The following is a 16,121-nucleotide window of genomic DNA, read 5'->3' as shown; positions in this document are numbered from 1 at the left end:
AACAGACTTATAGCTTATAGCTGTGAGGATCTAAAATGAATGGACTCGTCTTCATGTCACTGTGATAACACACAATCAGCAAAAAAAAAAGAAAAACCCAGCTGGGTCAGTCTGTGCTCACCTCTGCAGCGGAACCAGGATCAGAACCAGAGCGCGAGAGCTCCGACCGCACTCACCGTGTCACCGACACCGAGCCACAGATAATGTAAAGAAAATGGCACAACCACACAATATAACAGGCTGCTGCAGTTTTGTTTTGTTTCGTTTCCACCTCATGAACAGGAAGATTACGTAACACTGAGGGCGCAGCAGCCGAGTTCAAAACCGCGAAGAAACTGCTTACACTGCTTTGACAGATTATTATGCTTCATTGAGTTCATGAGGTTATTTTTAAAAATGTTTTTTAATTAGGCTATTATTATTTGCCTACAGGCTTACTAGTCAGATTTTAACTGTAGCGACTTGGACTTTAAATCAAAAGGTTCGTCATGATACCATATAAGGCCTTTATTAATTCAATTGATTCAATGTTCAGTTGTTAACATCACACAGATATGATCTCAGTTCAACTGAATTCAGCAGGGATCAGTGATGCATATCATCTGCAACACATTCATTGTTAAATCACAAAAATCAACAAAATTATCATTGTTTTTTTTTAAATATATTTCTGAGCTCTACCAGACCATTTAAATTAAAAATAATGGTGTCTGTTGAAAACACTACAAATAACAGAAGACATTGTCCCCATTGATTTAACATGGTACCTTTTTTTTTTTTTTTTACAAGTCCTTAGCGAACTCTGTAAGTACAAAGTGTACAGCAGTACAGTATTGACAAAAATAAAACAAGTAAAGGCCACACTGCTTGTCTTGTTGTTTGTCTTTATTAAAGAAAGTTCATCACCATCCTCTTCAGACTTGGATTAAGCTATGAGATGTAAAAACAGCTTCAACAGATCAAGGTTTGTGGATGGTTACGTTCAACGCTCCAGTGGTGCTACCGGTGACATTCGGGGCGATGACCACACCTCCATCCACAGCAGATATTGAGGCTGGTGCAGCAGGAGGTGCTGAAGCAGAGGAGGAAGAGGAGGAGGTGGCAGCTGTTTTTCCCCCTGCAGCTGAAAAGATACAGAGACAGAGAATCAGTACAGACACATGTAAACAAAGCATGTAAATAATCTGTTTGTTTGTTTTTTACTTTGATTCATCGTCCACTTCACCTGCATATTTCTCCTCCAACATCTCTGCTTCATAATTCATGTACATCTTCCTTAGGATCACAATGGAGACGCTCACGGCCAACTCTTCACCGTAGCTGTCTGTCATCTTTCTCGCAGTGTCACGGCGTTTTGCGTCCTCCAGATGGGCCTGGGGAATTGGTTTGCAGCCGTCCAAGATATTATCGTTGAGGTACCACTTAAACATTTCAAAATGATCCTTTCCCAGGTCGTCCAGAGTCTCCAGGAGCAGCTCTGAGGCCTTCATGTCTGCTCACTGCACAGGCAGAGGATGAGAAGTTGTCATTGTCAGAACTAGTGTTAAAGGGACAACGAGGAGTTTCTATTTGGTTATTAAAAAAAGTCTCACGTTAATGTGGATGAATCTACGCTACCCACACTTGTTAATGGGCCCTTTTTCGATAAATATATCGTTTTGTCTCTATCGTTATTTTGTTATTATTAGTGGTGGCGGAAATGCTGGGTGAGCCGACCAGCGTTTCTTTACTTTCGATTTTGTGGCGAGTCATGGGAATAACGCAGCCGAATCGCCGTTTATGGTCGGAACTACGACGATATGTGATCGTCTTCGAACCTCTGACTTTAATTCTTGATGAATGGCAAGGCAAGGCAAGGCAATTTTATTTGTAGCCTATAGCCCGTTTTTACAAACAGTTTGTCTCAAAGGGCTTTACATGGCATCACAACAACATCCTCTGTCCTTAGACCCTCACATCGACTGAGGAAAAACTCCATGGAAAACCCTTTTAACAGGGAAAAATCGGAGAAACCTCAGGGTGAGCAACAGAGGAGGGATCCCTCACCCAGGACGGACAGACGTGCAATAGATGTTGTTACAGACAAGACAGTTTACAGTTTATGTCACAGAATGTGCGAAATATGGAAATGTTAGCAGGAGTTGATGAAGGCAGAATGAAAACATGAGTCTGTCTTGCGCCGGTCAAAGAATTTCACGGTGCACGCGGAGGCTCATAAATGTAGTGTGAAAACGCTTCGCTTTTCCAAAACTCCTCGTTGTCCCTTTAAGGCAACAATACACTTCTTTGACTTGTTGATGAATGAGATGAGAGGAATTCCTATTGAAAGACCTTCATGTATTGGAAGACCTTGTTTTGACATTTCACTATCACAGGAGAATACTTTATCAATTTGGGAAGCTAAAATACACATTTTTGCCAAAAATATTGAATGTCTTACCTGAAAGTCAGTCTTTTTTTCTTTTTTTTTCAAAAGCTGTTACTGATGTGACACGTCAGTCAGCACAACTTAAAAAAAGTTGTATGCTAAATAAGGATATTCCACAACCTGGTAATCAGTAAATGATCATATAGCATAAATAACACAATGAATCGCAATAAAGAACCAGTTTACGTGCAACTTTGTTATGACAAAGTAGCAACAGAAATCCTTTATAGCATAGCATAGGATTCACAACTGGTCATCAGGCCCAGACAACAAACTAACACATGAGTAAAGGCCCCTGAACGTCTCATCAAGACAGTTAACAGACTTATAATTATCTTATAGCTGTGAGGATCTAATATGAATGGACTCGTCGGGCCACGAGCCTATTCAGGTCGTAGCCTAAGAACACAACACAGATGTGTTTGACAGTGAGCTCAGATGTGTAGCCTTATTGTCACTGTGATAACACACAATCAGCAAAAGAAAAAAAGAAAACCCCAGCTGGGTCAGTCTGTGCTCACCTCTGCAGTAACTCTGTGGCAGCAGCAGCAGCAGCAGCAGGGGAACCAGAACCAGAGCGCAGAGCTCCGACCGCACTTCACCTTGTCACCGACACCGAGCCACAGGTGATGTAAAGAAAATGGCGCAACCACACAATGTAATAAACAAAACCGGTTGCTGGGTGGTGTCTCTTTGTTTCGTTTCCAGCTCATGAACAGGAAGATTACATTACACTAAGGGCACCGTGGTGAGTTTAAAACAAAACCATCACGCAGAAACTGGTTCTTATGCTTCATTAAGTTTATGAGTTTTTTTTTATTATTATTATTTGCCTGATTTTAACTGTATAGCGACCAGGACTTAAATCAAAAGTTTCATCATGATATGAGGCCTTTATCAATTCAACTGACAACGATTCAGTGTTCAATATCACAAAGTCTGTCACGATATGATCTCAATTCGACTGAATTCAGCAGGGATCAGTGATTGATATCATCTGCTGATGCAACACATTATCATTGTAATAAGCACAAAGCAATAAAGCTCAAAGGGTACAATGAATAGCAGCGCAGTAACCTACTGAAACAAATAAAATAAATAAAGGCCAGGGGCCAGATTCACAAAACGTTCTTAAGAAAAAAAATCTTCTTAAGTGTAATTTTTTTCTCAACTTCTGTCTTAAGAAGAAAAAAGAGAAGAAGTCATATTCTCCAAAAAAGTTCTTAAGTATTTTCTCAACTTTGTTCTTAAGTTTCTTCTTAAGAAAAAACTTAAGAACAAATGGTATTCTTGAAATCAAAGTTCTCAAATTTGTTCTTTACTTTTTTCTTAACTTTAAGACAACCCTGACCTGTCTTAAATTCCCACGGTGTATAGGTAAACCTCTAAAATCGCCTTTTTCAACAAATTTTAGACAAGTTTAGACTAGTAGCTATAGGTCATATTTGTGCCCAAAAATAAATGTTAGACTTATACATATGAAATCCGTTTTAATTATCACCTAATGGGCTTCTAGTCCTGTGTGGTGGTTGCTTTGTTTTGTTGTGCACAGGGTCGTTTCTGGGTGAAGAGCGAGAGTTGATGACAGCTCAGGTGGAGCAGAGTAGGAGGCTGAGGGCTGCTAGCTGCACTAACTTAGCTGTCTCTGATGCTGCTGAGTGCTAGCACGTTTCTCTCCCTCACAGCAGCAGTCAGGACTGCAAAAGAAAAAGAAATACAGTCTGACTGACGCTCTAGAGCCGCGGACCGATTCCCGACCGACACAGGGTACTTGTAGTGAGCTAGCTCGATGCTAACTAGCGGTTAGCATCCGCCGCTAACACCGTCTTCCCAGCTCACCGCGATGGCATAACTACATAACGCCGGAGGCTCCTGTGACGGTCGGTTACCGGCTCACGGCTCCAGAGCTTCAGACTGTATTTCCTCTCCTTTGCAGTCCTGACAACTGCTGCTGTCTGGGGCAGGAGGCTACACAGCTTAGCCCCAGAGGAGGGGCTGAGTTTCAATGTTTTGTTTACAAACTGCAACGAACAAAACTCCAGACTCTACCTGCTATGCTGCTGATGGTGCATACAATGCAATGCAATAACGTATTTTAAGAAGTTCTTAAGTAGGAAAAATAAGAAATTCGTAAGAAATGACTGTTCTTAAGACAGTTCTTAAGAAAATATTGAGGAATTGCACTTAAGAACTTTCTTATGAACTTCTTAATTTTCTTCTTAAGACATTTCTTAAGATCTTTCTTAAGAACATATTGGTGAATCCGGCCCCTGACTGCTTGTCTTGTTGTTTGTCTTTGTCTTTATTAAAGAAAGTTCAGCACCATCCTCTTTTAAGCTAGGAGATGTAAAAACAGCTTCAACAGATCAAGGTTTGTGGATGGTTACGTTCAACGATCCAGTGGTGCTACCGGTGATATTCGGGGCGACGACCACACCTCCATCCACAGCAGATATTGAGGCTGGTGCAGCAGGAGGTGCTGAAGCAGAGGAGGAGGAGGAGGAGGAGGTGGCAGCTGTTTTCCCTCCTGCAGCTGAAAAGATATAGACACAGAGAATCAGTACAGACACATGTAAACAAAGCATGTTAATAATATATATATATATATATTTTTACTTTGATTCATCGTCCACTTCACCTGTGTATTTCTCCTCCAACATCTCTGCAGCATTATTCATGTTCATCTTCTTCAGGGTCTCAATGGAGACGCTCACGGCCGACTCTTCACCGTACCTCTCTAGCATCTTGGTCACAGTGTCGATGCAGGACAGGTCCTTCTGGCAGGACTTGGGAATTGGTTTGCGGCCGTCCAAGTTGGCGAGGAACCACTTAAACTTTTCAAAATCATCCTTTGCCAGGTTCTCCAGAGTCTCCAGGAGCAGCTCTGAGGCCTTCATGTCTGCTCACTGCACAGGCAAGGATGAGGAGTTGTCATGATCAGATCTAGTGTTAGGGCAACAATACATAGACGTATTTGTGTATTTAAAGGGATTTATGTGCTAACGTAACGCTGCAACTTAGAATTGTTGTTATAGAATAATGTGCTGATTAACTTTTATTTTTATTTTTTAAATCTTTCATGAATTGACTCATGAACAAAATTTGAAGATGAATAAAGTAGTTATTATCTTATTTCATCATCTATATAAGGTCCAAAATGCCTATATGTCCCATTACTATTAGTAACTGCACTATAAGTCAATGTTATTGATGTGACATTTGACTCAACACAACTTTAAAAAAGACCAACAGGTCAAGTTTTATGCCAATGGAGGATATTCCACAACCTGGCAACCAGAAAACTATCTTATACCCTAAATAACACAATTAAAGAACCAATTTACAAAGAGTTATGGCAAAGTGGCACCATCAGGACAGACAACCAACAAACACATCATAAACAAACTGGAGTAAACGGCCCGTGAACGTCTCATCATGACAGTTAACAGACTTATAATTAGTTTATAGCTGTGAGGATCTAATATGAATGGACTCGTTGGGCTCCAAATCAGCAGGTCACAACCCACACAACACAGATGTGACAGTGACATACAATAAGCAAAAAAAACAAAAAACGAGCTGGGTCAGTCTGTGCTCACCTCTGCAGTAACTCTGTGGCAGCAGCAGCAGCAGCAGCGAAACCAGAACCAGAGCGCAGAGCTCCGACCGCACTCACTCACCGTGTCACCGACACCGAGCCACAGGTGATGTAAAGAAAGTGGCGCAACCACGCAAATTAACAAACAAAACCGGTTGCTGGGTGTTTCTTTTTGTTTCGTTTCCAGCTCATGAACAGGAAGATTACGTAGCCTAACACTGAGGGCACCGAGCTGAGTTCAAAACAAAACCACCGCGTGGAAACTGGTCACAAAGTTAATTAATCAAATATGCTAATTATTACGCTTAATTGGGTTCATGAGTGTTTGTGTGTGTGTGTGTGTGTGTGTGTGTGTGTTGTTTTTATTATTATTAGCCTACTAGCCTATGATTTAGATCTGCCAACTAGTCATATTTGAACGCGGAAGCTTAATTATGATATCACATGAGACCTTCCTATCAATTCAATTGACGTCTGCCACGATACGATCTCAATTCAGCTGAATTCAGCAGGGATCAGTGATCCATGAGATGCATCACATGCTGGTGGTGCATCACATTAATTCCCATTCATATCAAATCACAGACATCAACAAAAATATAATATGTTATTTACTGTATTTCTGAGCTCTACCAGACACTTAAATGAAAAATGATCTAACAAAAATCCACTATATTCAATATAATGTGTTCTGAAATACTGAATTTAACAATTTTCATAATGAAAAGTGAAAAAAACAATAAAATCCTATCCTAAGTGAAGAACTCAGGGTCATCGAGTGTTTTAGGTCTTTGACTCTGAGGAGACCTGAAACACATCAGAGTTCTTCACTGATGACGTGTCCAAGCTATGTGGATGGTGTTTTCTTTAAAACAAACATGCAGGTTTATTATTTTGTTCGTGCTGTTTATTTTTGTGTAAACATGTTCTGAGATAAAAACAAACCTGATGACATGACACGTGTACGTGTGTGTGTGTGTGTGTGAGGCCACGACACTCTAGAGGTTGGGGCGGGTTCTCGGCAAAAACACATCATCTTTTAATTCACTGTTTTGTATTCTCAAAAGATTTACCGTTGCTGTGTATGTGCCCTCTCCCTCACACACACTCACAGACACACACACACTGACAACACACCCTCATTCTTGCCCTCCATGCTTCAGCACTACACTGCATTATTCTTGACCCTCCCTTCCTTCCTCTCTTGATACCAACAGAGAACGCCCATGGTGGGTTTCAGGGGCCAAAGCAAAGGAATCGCTGATTATTAGATTCAGACTCGCCAGTGCACACACACACACACATACACGGATACAAAAACACATACATACACACCCACATTCCCATAAAAACCAGGGGCAGTCGGTGTTTTCTCAGAAGTCTCGGGGCGAGCCGCTGCCAGCATCACACAGTCAGTCAGTTTAAGGTGCGTTTGAGTCAGTCGGTATTTTTTGGGATCCAGGGAAACTGATGAAGGATGTTTGTTTGGGGTTGGTCCATCACGTTGCTGCTGTTTCGCCTGCTGGGCTCAGGTGAGTGACAGAGTGATGAGTGCTGTGTACAGGTAGGAGGAGGAGGAGAGGATGGTATAGGCTACAGTCTGCTCATGTTAACTTTTACTTAGCTCCTGATCGTAGAGTGAGGCCGTTCGCTTCTTGTTACTTTAGGGAACAGATTACAGATGTCAACATTGTTGAGCAGTTCGACCAAAAAGTGATTTGTTTCTTGTCAGATTGGGATTTCCCAAACATCCCATACATTTCTGTAACAATGAAGACGCCTATAAACCTGACTTAAGAGAAAAATCTTAAAAAACAAAACAAATTGAGAAGCTCTTATATGTTTTCTCCTTGTTTTTTTATATCCCATATTTATTTTATAAACCCTACAGAGGGTCCTCACCTCCGACTGAACAATCCCACAGACAAATACGGCAACAACAAGAGCATTAATCAACACGTGTTGTAACTGATGAATGGCGATAGTAGCAGTGTTCACAGTAACTGAAGTACTGTACTTGAGTACAATATTGAGGTACTTATACTTTACTTTTCACCCCCCATCTAAATTTAAAATGTCCAACCAGAGACATAATTAAAAAGCTCAAAACATTATAATAATAAATAGAAAGTCATTATGTTCAATTTCATACTTGGCTGCAAATATTTCCATATTTTCATGTAAGATTGCATGTTTTTGTTTTCTTATTTACAATTTTTAAGAGTTTCAAATATATAATAATGTAAAAGCTGACAACCTGACATAGATGTCATTTGATCCTGATTATCAACAGACTCTGTGCTCTGAGGGCGAGACTGTCTGAAGTTTCGGAGCCTGCTGCTGTCGGTCTCATTACACTCAATTTGCAGAGTGGCATGTGGGAAACATAATCATAAATTCTGACAGCTGGCATACTGACACACACACACATGCACACACACCAGCCAGCTACTGTGAGTGAGATCATCTGATAGGCAGGAGAACAAGCACAGGATTCAGTGGAACAATGGTCACCGAGAAGAGAAGGGAGTTCTTTTGACTTGGGCAGGGTGTCCTTCCTTCCTCAGAGGAACACACTGGGTGTATTCAGGGCGCTACAAAACAATGGTTCACAATAGATCAGCTAAAAAGAGTATTATTTCACGAGATGGCAAAATTCAATTGACCCTTGGCTGTGTTGTGTTAAGGCAGGGGGAGAAATGACTCATAAGTTCATAGGAGTCGCTGCACCAAGATAAACATTTGCAGAGACACTTTATTGTATTCCTGTACCGCCACAAATACTTCATCCTCCACTGATGCAACTTTGATGAATGAATTCTGCTCCATCACATTGATTTCTATTGGGGAAAGACTCCTTAAAAAGGTAGATCCCTGTAGGGGAGGGGGCAACCGTCATTCCGACATCCCACCCGTCTGACATAGGCCTCTAATCGTCTAAATGGAAACACTTAATTTTCTATCAAATGTCCCATCATTCTGACAATTCTTGCCTAATATGGTCGGAATGAAGGTATTTTTCTCTTTTTTAAAACATCCTGCTTTTCCGACAATTACTTTAGCGTATTTTTTCCCCAAAAGATTTTGCAGTGGTTGGGCTTCGGCAATGATGAAAGGAGTTGGTTAAGTTTGGTAAAAAAGACCAGGTAGAGGCTAGACAGACAGACTAGTCCCTATCCACGCCAACCATGTGGGTATTCCTCTATCAGCGTGTCTTAAAGAAGGGAGTCACTTGTTGAGTAACGCACATTTCCTTATAGTGAAAGCCTTGTTGGAATGGTGGGACGTTCGCATGTCGGAATAGCGGTATGTCTAAATGGGATGTCGGAATGACAGCATGTAACCCCCTGTATAGGATTTACAAAAACTTCTACAAAAGAAATCCTGCTTAATCATCACTTGCCTTGTGGTGACTCCCCCTTCCTGCCTGTATTTTGATGTTTTGGTGTAGTCGGGATGTTTCTGGGCGGGGAGTCGGTGTGTTCTCCCCAGCCAATGACTGAGCGCAGGTGAAGTTGGGCGTGTGGCGCTGTGGGCTTGTGTAAAAACTACCACCAAGATAGAGACTGGACGCCGTCAAGCCAGGAGAAATGGTGGATCCACACTTACAGTAGCAGCGAAGAAAAGGTCGCTTTTAAAGCTCCATATTTAAGCTTTTACTGTGTTCAATTTGAGGTGTTAATGGTATGTTTATTATTAAGAACCAGAAACTATAACTCAATCTACCCCTTTAAATCTTGAAATGTTTTATCCGTTCAAAGCTCATATGACTGACCATGTCTCTCTCTTGTCTCTCTCCTGCTCCCCACCCACTCCGTGAACCCCAGTAAGCCCGTCACCAGTTTACCACAGGACACCTGCTCCAAGATCTCCATCTCAAATTTCTCCCCCCTCACCCTTTCCATCCATCCCCTCTCACACTGTGCATCCCACTGAACACCTGAAGGAAAATGGCCACTGCATTCTCACGATATCACCCTCCACCCTGGTGGTCAGGTAGGCTTAAGAAACACTACTTATTAAACTACAGAGCCGTTAAATGCAGATCATAAATCTTTGACCAATTTATGCACAGATGCAAGTACTAAAAGTTTAATTAACACAAAAAAGATTTGTCACTGTTTCAAAATCACTTGATACTCTTCCTCGGGCAACTTCTGTGAACTGTGAACTTCCATTAAATATGTATTTGTGGTTAATTTTGTGCAAACTCTTCCTTTACAGGTTTGGTGATCCATTCACAGCTAACTGCTCTGTATCAGAGATGGCGTTTACTTTCATGGGCTGGGAAGTCACACTGGTAGGGAAATAAGTGCTGTTGAACATAAAGGTCCCATATTCTTACACTTCTCCAATGTTTTTAGTTTAAAAATCCACAACTTACTGTTTCCTGATTGATTGAATGAAAATGTAGCAGATTTTAGGAAAATATTCAGTTATGTCCGATCGTGGGTCCAGGTGGGCGGGGCTTGGCACATGTTGTGCACATTTGTTGTGACATCACAAAGTTACAGAAGTCCTGATGACTCATTTTAAAGGCCCCCACACACCGCCCTGATGCGAGCCGACGGCCTTCATCCGACGACTACGTCACGTCTCGTCGGACACAGTCGGCAGAAAGGAAGCAGTGAAACACACCGCCTCGACTACTGCTGACTACACAGCAGCCTGTGCATTCTGCGCTTGCGCGAGATGCAATAAGTCTCCCTAACAGCAGGTGGCGCTAGTCTCGTGCCAGTAATTCGAAACATGAAAACAGAAAATGCTGTAACAGAGAAACCATAGAAGAAACCATGGAGTGGGGCGTCGTGTGGCGTAGTGGTTAGAGCAGGCGCCCCATGTAGGCTATAGAGGACTGTCTCGCTGCAGTTGGCCCTGGTTCGAGTCCCACGTCGGGCGCCATTTACTGCGTGTCATTCCCCCTCTCTCTGCCTCCCCGTTTCCTGTCTGTCTCAACTGTACTATCCATAAAGACATAAATGCCCCCCCCCCCCAAAAAAAAGAAGAAACCATGTAGATTAAAACAAAGTGCACACAGCATTAGCTTGTTATTAGTTTTGGAAAACAAAGCTTGGCAGCAAAATGATCGCTCCGGCTGAGCTGATGGTCGTGTCTGCCTGCTCTCGGGCTCATTTTTGCCTGAAGACATCGCAGGAGGGAAAAAGTAAGGAGAAACCGCACCGTTTGTTTACTATGGTCACTTCCGCCCCTCCCACACACACACACACACACACACACACACACACACACCGCGCTGATTCGCTAGGGCACCGCAAATCAGAATAGCCATAGCTAGCACACAGCCAATCAGAGTACCCGATGAGTCTACTCCCCGACATCCGATGCTCCCTGACTGAGCATGTCGAGTCGGGCCCGACGAGCCCCGACAGCTTCCACGCGTTCCGGACAGAGCTGAACACACCAAAAAGACGCGCACCCAACGTCGTCGACACTCCCCGACTGTCTCCGACAATACAAAGCTGCGGCTGTTGGGTCCCAAATAGTCCAGTAATTTTAGGCCAAAAAAGGGGTCAACGTTGAACAAATTGCAACAGAAGCAAACTCAACTGATTTTGTATCCTCAATGTCCTGAGTGAGGGAAAAAAAGCCCCGAAGAATCCCATTAGGGGAAAGTTTCGAAAAAGACCCAAATATATCCCATTTAATTATTTTTCTCACGTGCAGAGCCGGCCCTCCCTATAAGCGAACTAAGCAGCTGCTTAGGGCCCCGCAGCCACTAGGGGGCCCCCAAACTTTGCTCAATCATTTGTCTAACCGTCTCTGACAAAGTGTAACCCTTGACCCAACTGGCAACAATGACCGTGACACGCATACGTAAACGTAACGCAGACTGTGGCCGTTGTCCGGTAACGAGCGCGCACCACCCCTTCCCCTTCTCTCCCCCCTGGCCCCCTCCCTCCCTCACTCACTGAGATCGCGATTTGCGAGGAGGTGATTAGCTTTTGGACAGCGACGATGTCCAAAAGGATATATCCGTCAGATGCGGAAAATAGGAAAAAGAAGGTCAAGGATGAAAAAAAAAACAAGGACAAGGTAAGGCTAATTAATGTTATGTTTACTAGATGTACGTTTAGCCGAAAAACATGTCGGTGCTTGTGTTAGCTCACTTAGCTGGCTAGCTGCTACATACCAGCCTGCTGCAGTTAACATGTCCTGGCTGATTTTAAGGTCTGTTTACAGTGAAAAGATAACAGCTGTTTTCCTGTGAGGGGATAAAGGATCAATCACCCATTTATTAATGGCTGTCATGTTGCCACATCCTCATCCCCTGTGGCTGGTTCCAGTCATACAGTTGGTAAGTTTCTTGTTTGTTGCCACAATATGTTTATCTCTGTTGGAAAATTAAATTGTGTGTACACAAGTGGCTAAAAAATTCTACTAATCTTCTCCACAGCTCCAATGGTTACTGCTGATGATGCTGCTGACCAACCAACATCCTCTATCTTCTTCTCAACTGAAGTTTTGTTTTAAGGGTTCTAGAATTTAGCTGTACAGATAATTTAAAGAAAATAAATCTGTTCAAACTGTAATCTTTTGTAGAATCTTTTATCTTTCTGCTACATCAAAAGTACTGCCGGTTTGGAGCCACCTATTGCCATTCACAATATTAACATTAACATTCAGACAAAAACAAAGTAGAAGAAAAAATGACAAGTGCAATTAGACAGCTTTAAGTGTTTAGACTCTAATTAGTAATGAAATATCTGCTCACCATCATGTTGATAGAGGTACAATAAAATATGCAAGGGTTGCATACGGTAGCTGGTTTTATGAATATGTGATGATACACTGTGAGGCAGGGCCCCCAATTTTATCCTGCTTAGGGCCCCCAGATGTACAGGGCCGGCCCTGCTCACGTGAATAGGGTAAACATTTTTAACCTTTAGATATCTCCATGAAAATTATTGAGTTGATTACTTACATTAAGACAAACAAAAAATGTATTACAAGTTTTTTGAAATTCTTTGTTACCATGAGCAAATTGAGCAAATGTATGCAAATTAGCCATACGTAATTGGATTATGTACTGTTTGCTCATACCTGCTCTACTAAGGATGTGGCTATCTTGAAAAATTGCAGTCATCTTGAAATTTAAAGTGATTTCTTGTCAGCTGACCGATGGAGTCAACTCATTCCAATTTTCAAGCTGGTACCACCACAGCACCTTTATACAGTACAGTGCCGTCAAAATGGTGGAATTTATGCAGATTTATGCAAATTTGCTCATGTTAACAAAGAATTTCAAAAAACTTGTAATACATTTTTTGTTTGTCTTAATGTAAGTAATCAACTCAGTAATTTTCATGGAGATATCTAAAGGTTAAAAACCCTATTCACATGAGAAAAATAATTAATAGGCGTGTAAATCGGATATAGGCTATTTGGGTCTTTTTCGAAACATTCCCCTGATGGGATTCTTCGGGGCTTTTTTTCCCTCACTCAGGACATGTTGAGGATACAAAATCAGTTGAGTTTGCTTCTGTTGCAATTTGTTCAACCTTTTCTCATAAAATGACTGGACTAAAAGACAAAATTATGAAGTTATTATCAGACCCATACAAAGCTGTGCTATATCTGAATGTCATGTCCTCAGTGTTTCATCCCAGGCAAGGTCATTCCAGGTCACATGGGAGTCTTTAAGTGTACTGGGTTGTCCCAGGGTCTCCTCCCAGTTAGACGTGCTCAGGATGTCCCCATTGGGATATTCTCAATCACACATCTATGAGATCTTTTTTCTCCATTGTTGCCTGGAGTGTCTCTGTCTGGGACCACACCCAAAGACTCCAAGAAGGCTGCAGCTCCCACAATGGCAGGGTTTATTGCAGGGCTGTGGCGTGGGGTGACACTGTAAAGGTGCCCCTATTATAATAAGCAAGTAGGCCCCCAATCCCTGGATGATCACATGTGAAATGGATTTGTAATTTGTGACCTTTTGCAAATCCAGGGGCCACTTGATGTCACTATGAATCGTTTTCAAGTCTGGAGTGTGGACAACATGACTGAGTGGAACATCACGCCCATGTGCTACGTATCATTAGAAACGGGAGGACAATGTCAAAAGAATCTCACCACGATAGTCTACAGTGAGTTCACAATTTCACCTTTTTTACTTGTTATAATCTGCATCAAGTTTGTTCTGTGTGGGTGATCCGTACGTCCGTCTCCACAGAGCCTCCGGACCACGTGTCCATCAGCTTCGTTAACCACACTGGGCCGATGTTGGAGAATCGTAACTACACTCTGCAGTGTGAAGTGCAGGACGTCGCTCCTATTGAAAAACTCACCGTGACCTTCTACAGAGGAGTAACTCCAATCATTCAACTACAGCCCATCGGCAAAGACAAGAGACCAGGGAGTAAGAACTTCACTGTGAACATCAGTCCCAGTAGAAAAGACGATGGAGTCCAGTACTGGTGTAAGGCCAAGCTGGAACTGGGACCAGAAGGACCACAGCCCCCTCCAGTGGTGGCATCACAAAAACTCGACGCCTCAGTTCACTGTGAGTAAAACTTTCTCTTGTCTTCCTCTCTTGGGGCAGTGTGATATTTCCTCTCACCAATCTCTTTGGCCAGTTGTTCAAAAGGTGTAATCTGGATTTTTGCTATGCAGGATCACGTAATCCGTCTTGTTCAAAGCAAAAACTCAATCAAACTTAATTAAATTATCCAGTAGTTGGGGAAAAGTTCTTCAATTGTGCAATAATAAAAGTTAACTTTATTTAGGCTATACTTATCACTGTGATGGTTTAAAAATCAGGTGCAAAATAAAAAGGTATATATACTAAATTATAAATATTGTTTATTTGAAATCATATTTTGTTCCTGAATCCATCTGACTGCTGGGTTCAGAATTATCCGGGATGTTTTGGATCAAAGTTATCCCGATCCTAAAAAGTTTTGAACACCACAAACTGTTGGTTTAATCCAGATTAAACCCAAAATTGGATTATGTGATCTAATCCGAGATCGATCTCAGAATCCATTTTTATTTTTGAAACAACCAATTTTCAAGATTTGAGCCAATCCATTATTCAAAATCCGATCAGATAATACTTTTAAACAACTGGGCCCTTGTGTTCAACATATCATCCATTTTTTTGTTTGTTCTCTCTCAGTTGGTCCAGAACTTCACTGTCCCACAAAACTGAAGGTGAGGAAGGGACAGAGCATCACCTGTGAGGTGAGAGGAAACCCTCAACCATCAGTCACCTGGTCCAGAGGTGGGCAGATGATCACCTTGCCCGCTCAGTCACATAAAGAGAATGCTGGGACATACGAACTGTTGACACGCGGACTGGAACAGAAAAACTTCACAGTGGAGGTGGAAGTGCTTGAAGGCAGTGGTAGGTTGGCATTTTTTCAAATTTTCATTTGGCCAAGTCAATGGTTTACGGCCCGTCAATATTGAGGGACTTAATTTGTTTCTTCCTCTTTCCAGGAACCACAAACAGCTGTAACAGATACTTCCTTCTGATTGTCCTGTTTATTCAAATATTTAACTTGCTGTAAAAACCACCTACAAACCCCCCAGTGTGGTATGTGATCCATGTCTCCATGCTGTTTGGACGAGCTGCTCCTGCTGTACAACTCTTTTGTATAAAAAATGTCTTTGATCTTTGAGCTCAACCTTTCAAAAAGGCAAGTCCTCCTCTTGAGAGCTTCTGCCCAGGTACACTTTCTTCTGCTCTGATGTCTCCACATAAAGCAACAAATGCATTTCAAACCATCCAGCAAAACAAAACCACATTCCCATCTTCTACAACTCAACATACACCTTACCTCCTCGCCCGTGTCTTTGTAAATGTTGTTTGTGAAGTGTCTGAACCTTCGCTTAAAACAATGTTAGTGTTTGTCCATGTGTACAGGTCCACACAAAGCATCTGTTTTTCCACTGAGGTCACACGTTGTCTGCTGTACATTAAAACGCTCTGTCATACATCTAACAGCAGCATGTTCTTTATTTAGACTTGAACTGAGCTTTCCAACGAGTGTTAGCCTTTTGTGTGACGTTAAGTGAAACTTTACTTCTGTCGGCTGTAGCTCACATCAAAACAAAAGTAGAGGCTACAAAAAT

General features: G+C 42.0%; 2 protein-coding genes across 2 annotated transcripts; one reads left to right on the top strand and one right to left on the bottom strand.

The window, feature by feature from the left end:
* Positions 1 to 959: 959 nt before the first annotated feature.
* Positions 960 to 6,084, bottom strand: LOC146992224 (apoptosis-associated speck-like protein containing a CARD). The gene is made up of 3 exons (XM_085790287.1): positions 6,028 to 6,084; positions 5,067 to 5,334; positions 960 to 1,123 (listed from the first exon to the last, which is right to left on the bottom strand). The coding sequence occupies exons 2-3, from the start codon at positions 5,323 to 5,325 to the stop codon at positions 960 to 962; spliced, it is 423 nt and encodes a 140-aa protein (XP_085646413.1). The 5' UTR covers positions 5,326 to 5,334; positions 6,028 to 6,084.
* Positions 6,085 to 7,170: 1,086 nt separating this feature from the next.
* LOC146992223 (intercellular adhesion molecule 1-like) lies at positions 7,171 to 16,041 on the top strand. The gene is made up of 7 exons (XM_085784854.1): positions 7,171 to 7,558; positions 9,854 to 10,022; positions 10,251 to 10,326; positions 13,993 to 14,131; positions 14,218 to 14,547; positions 15,163 to 15,390; positions 15,486 to 16,041. The coding sequence occupies exons 1-7, from the start codon at positions 7,504 to 7,506 to the stop codon at positions 15,554 to 15,556; spliced, it is 1,068 nt and encodes a 355-aa protein (XP_085640980.1). The 5' UTR covers positions 7,171 to 7,503; the 3' UTR covers positions 15,557 to 16,041.
* Positions 16,042 to 16,121: the final 80 nt, after the last annotated feature.

The sequence above is a fragment of the Trachurus japonicus genome, chromosome 1, assembly GCF_045865225.1.
Source record: "Trachurus japonicus isolate A0001 chromosome 1, Traja_1.0".
NCBI lineage: Eukaryota > Metazoa > Chordata > Actinopteri > Carangiformes > Carangidae > Trachurus > Trachurus japonicus.
This window is presented reverse-complemented; position numbering and strand designations above follow the sequence as displayed.

Bases quoted from the DNA above. Each gene is read 5' to 3' on its own strand.
- LOC146992224 (XM_085790287.1), bottom strand. From the start codon at position 5,325: ATGAAGGCCTCAGAGCTGCTCCTGGAGACTCTGGAGAACCTGGCAAAG. The intron at 1,124-5,066 runs GTGAAGTGGACG...GTATCTTTTCAG, and splicing joins GTTGGAGGAGAAATACACAG to CTGCAGGGGGAAAAACAGCT.
- LOC146992223 (XM_085784854.1), top strand. From the start codon at position 7,504: ATGTTTGTTTGGGGTTGGTCCATCACGTTGCTGCTGTTTCGCCTGCTG. The intron at 10,023-10,250 runs GTAGGCTTAAGA...CTTCCTTTACAG, and splicing joins CCCTCCACCCTGGTGGTCAG to GTTTGGTGATCCATTCACAG. The intron at 15,391-15,485 runs GTAGGTTGGCAT...TCCTCTTTCCAG, and splicing joins GGAAGTGCTTGAAGGCAGTG to GAACCACAAACAGCTGTAAC.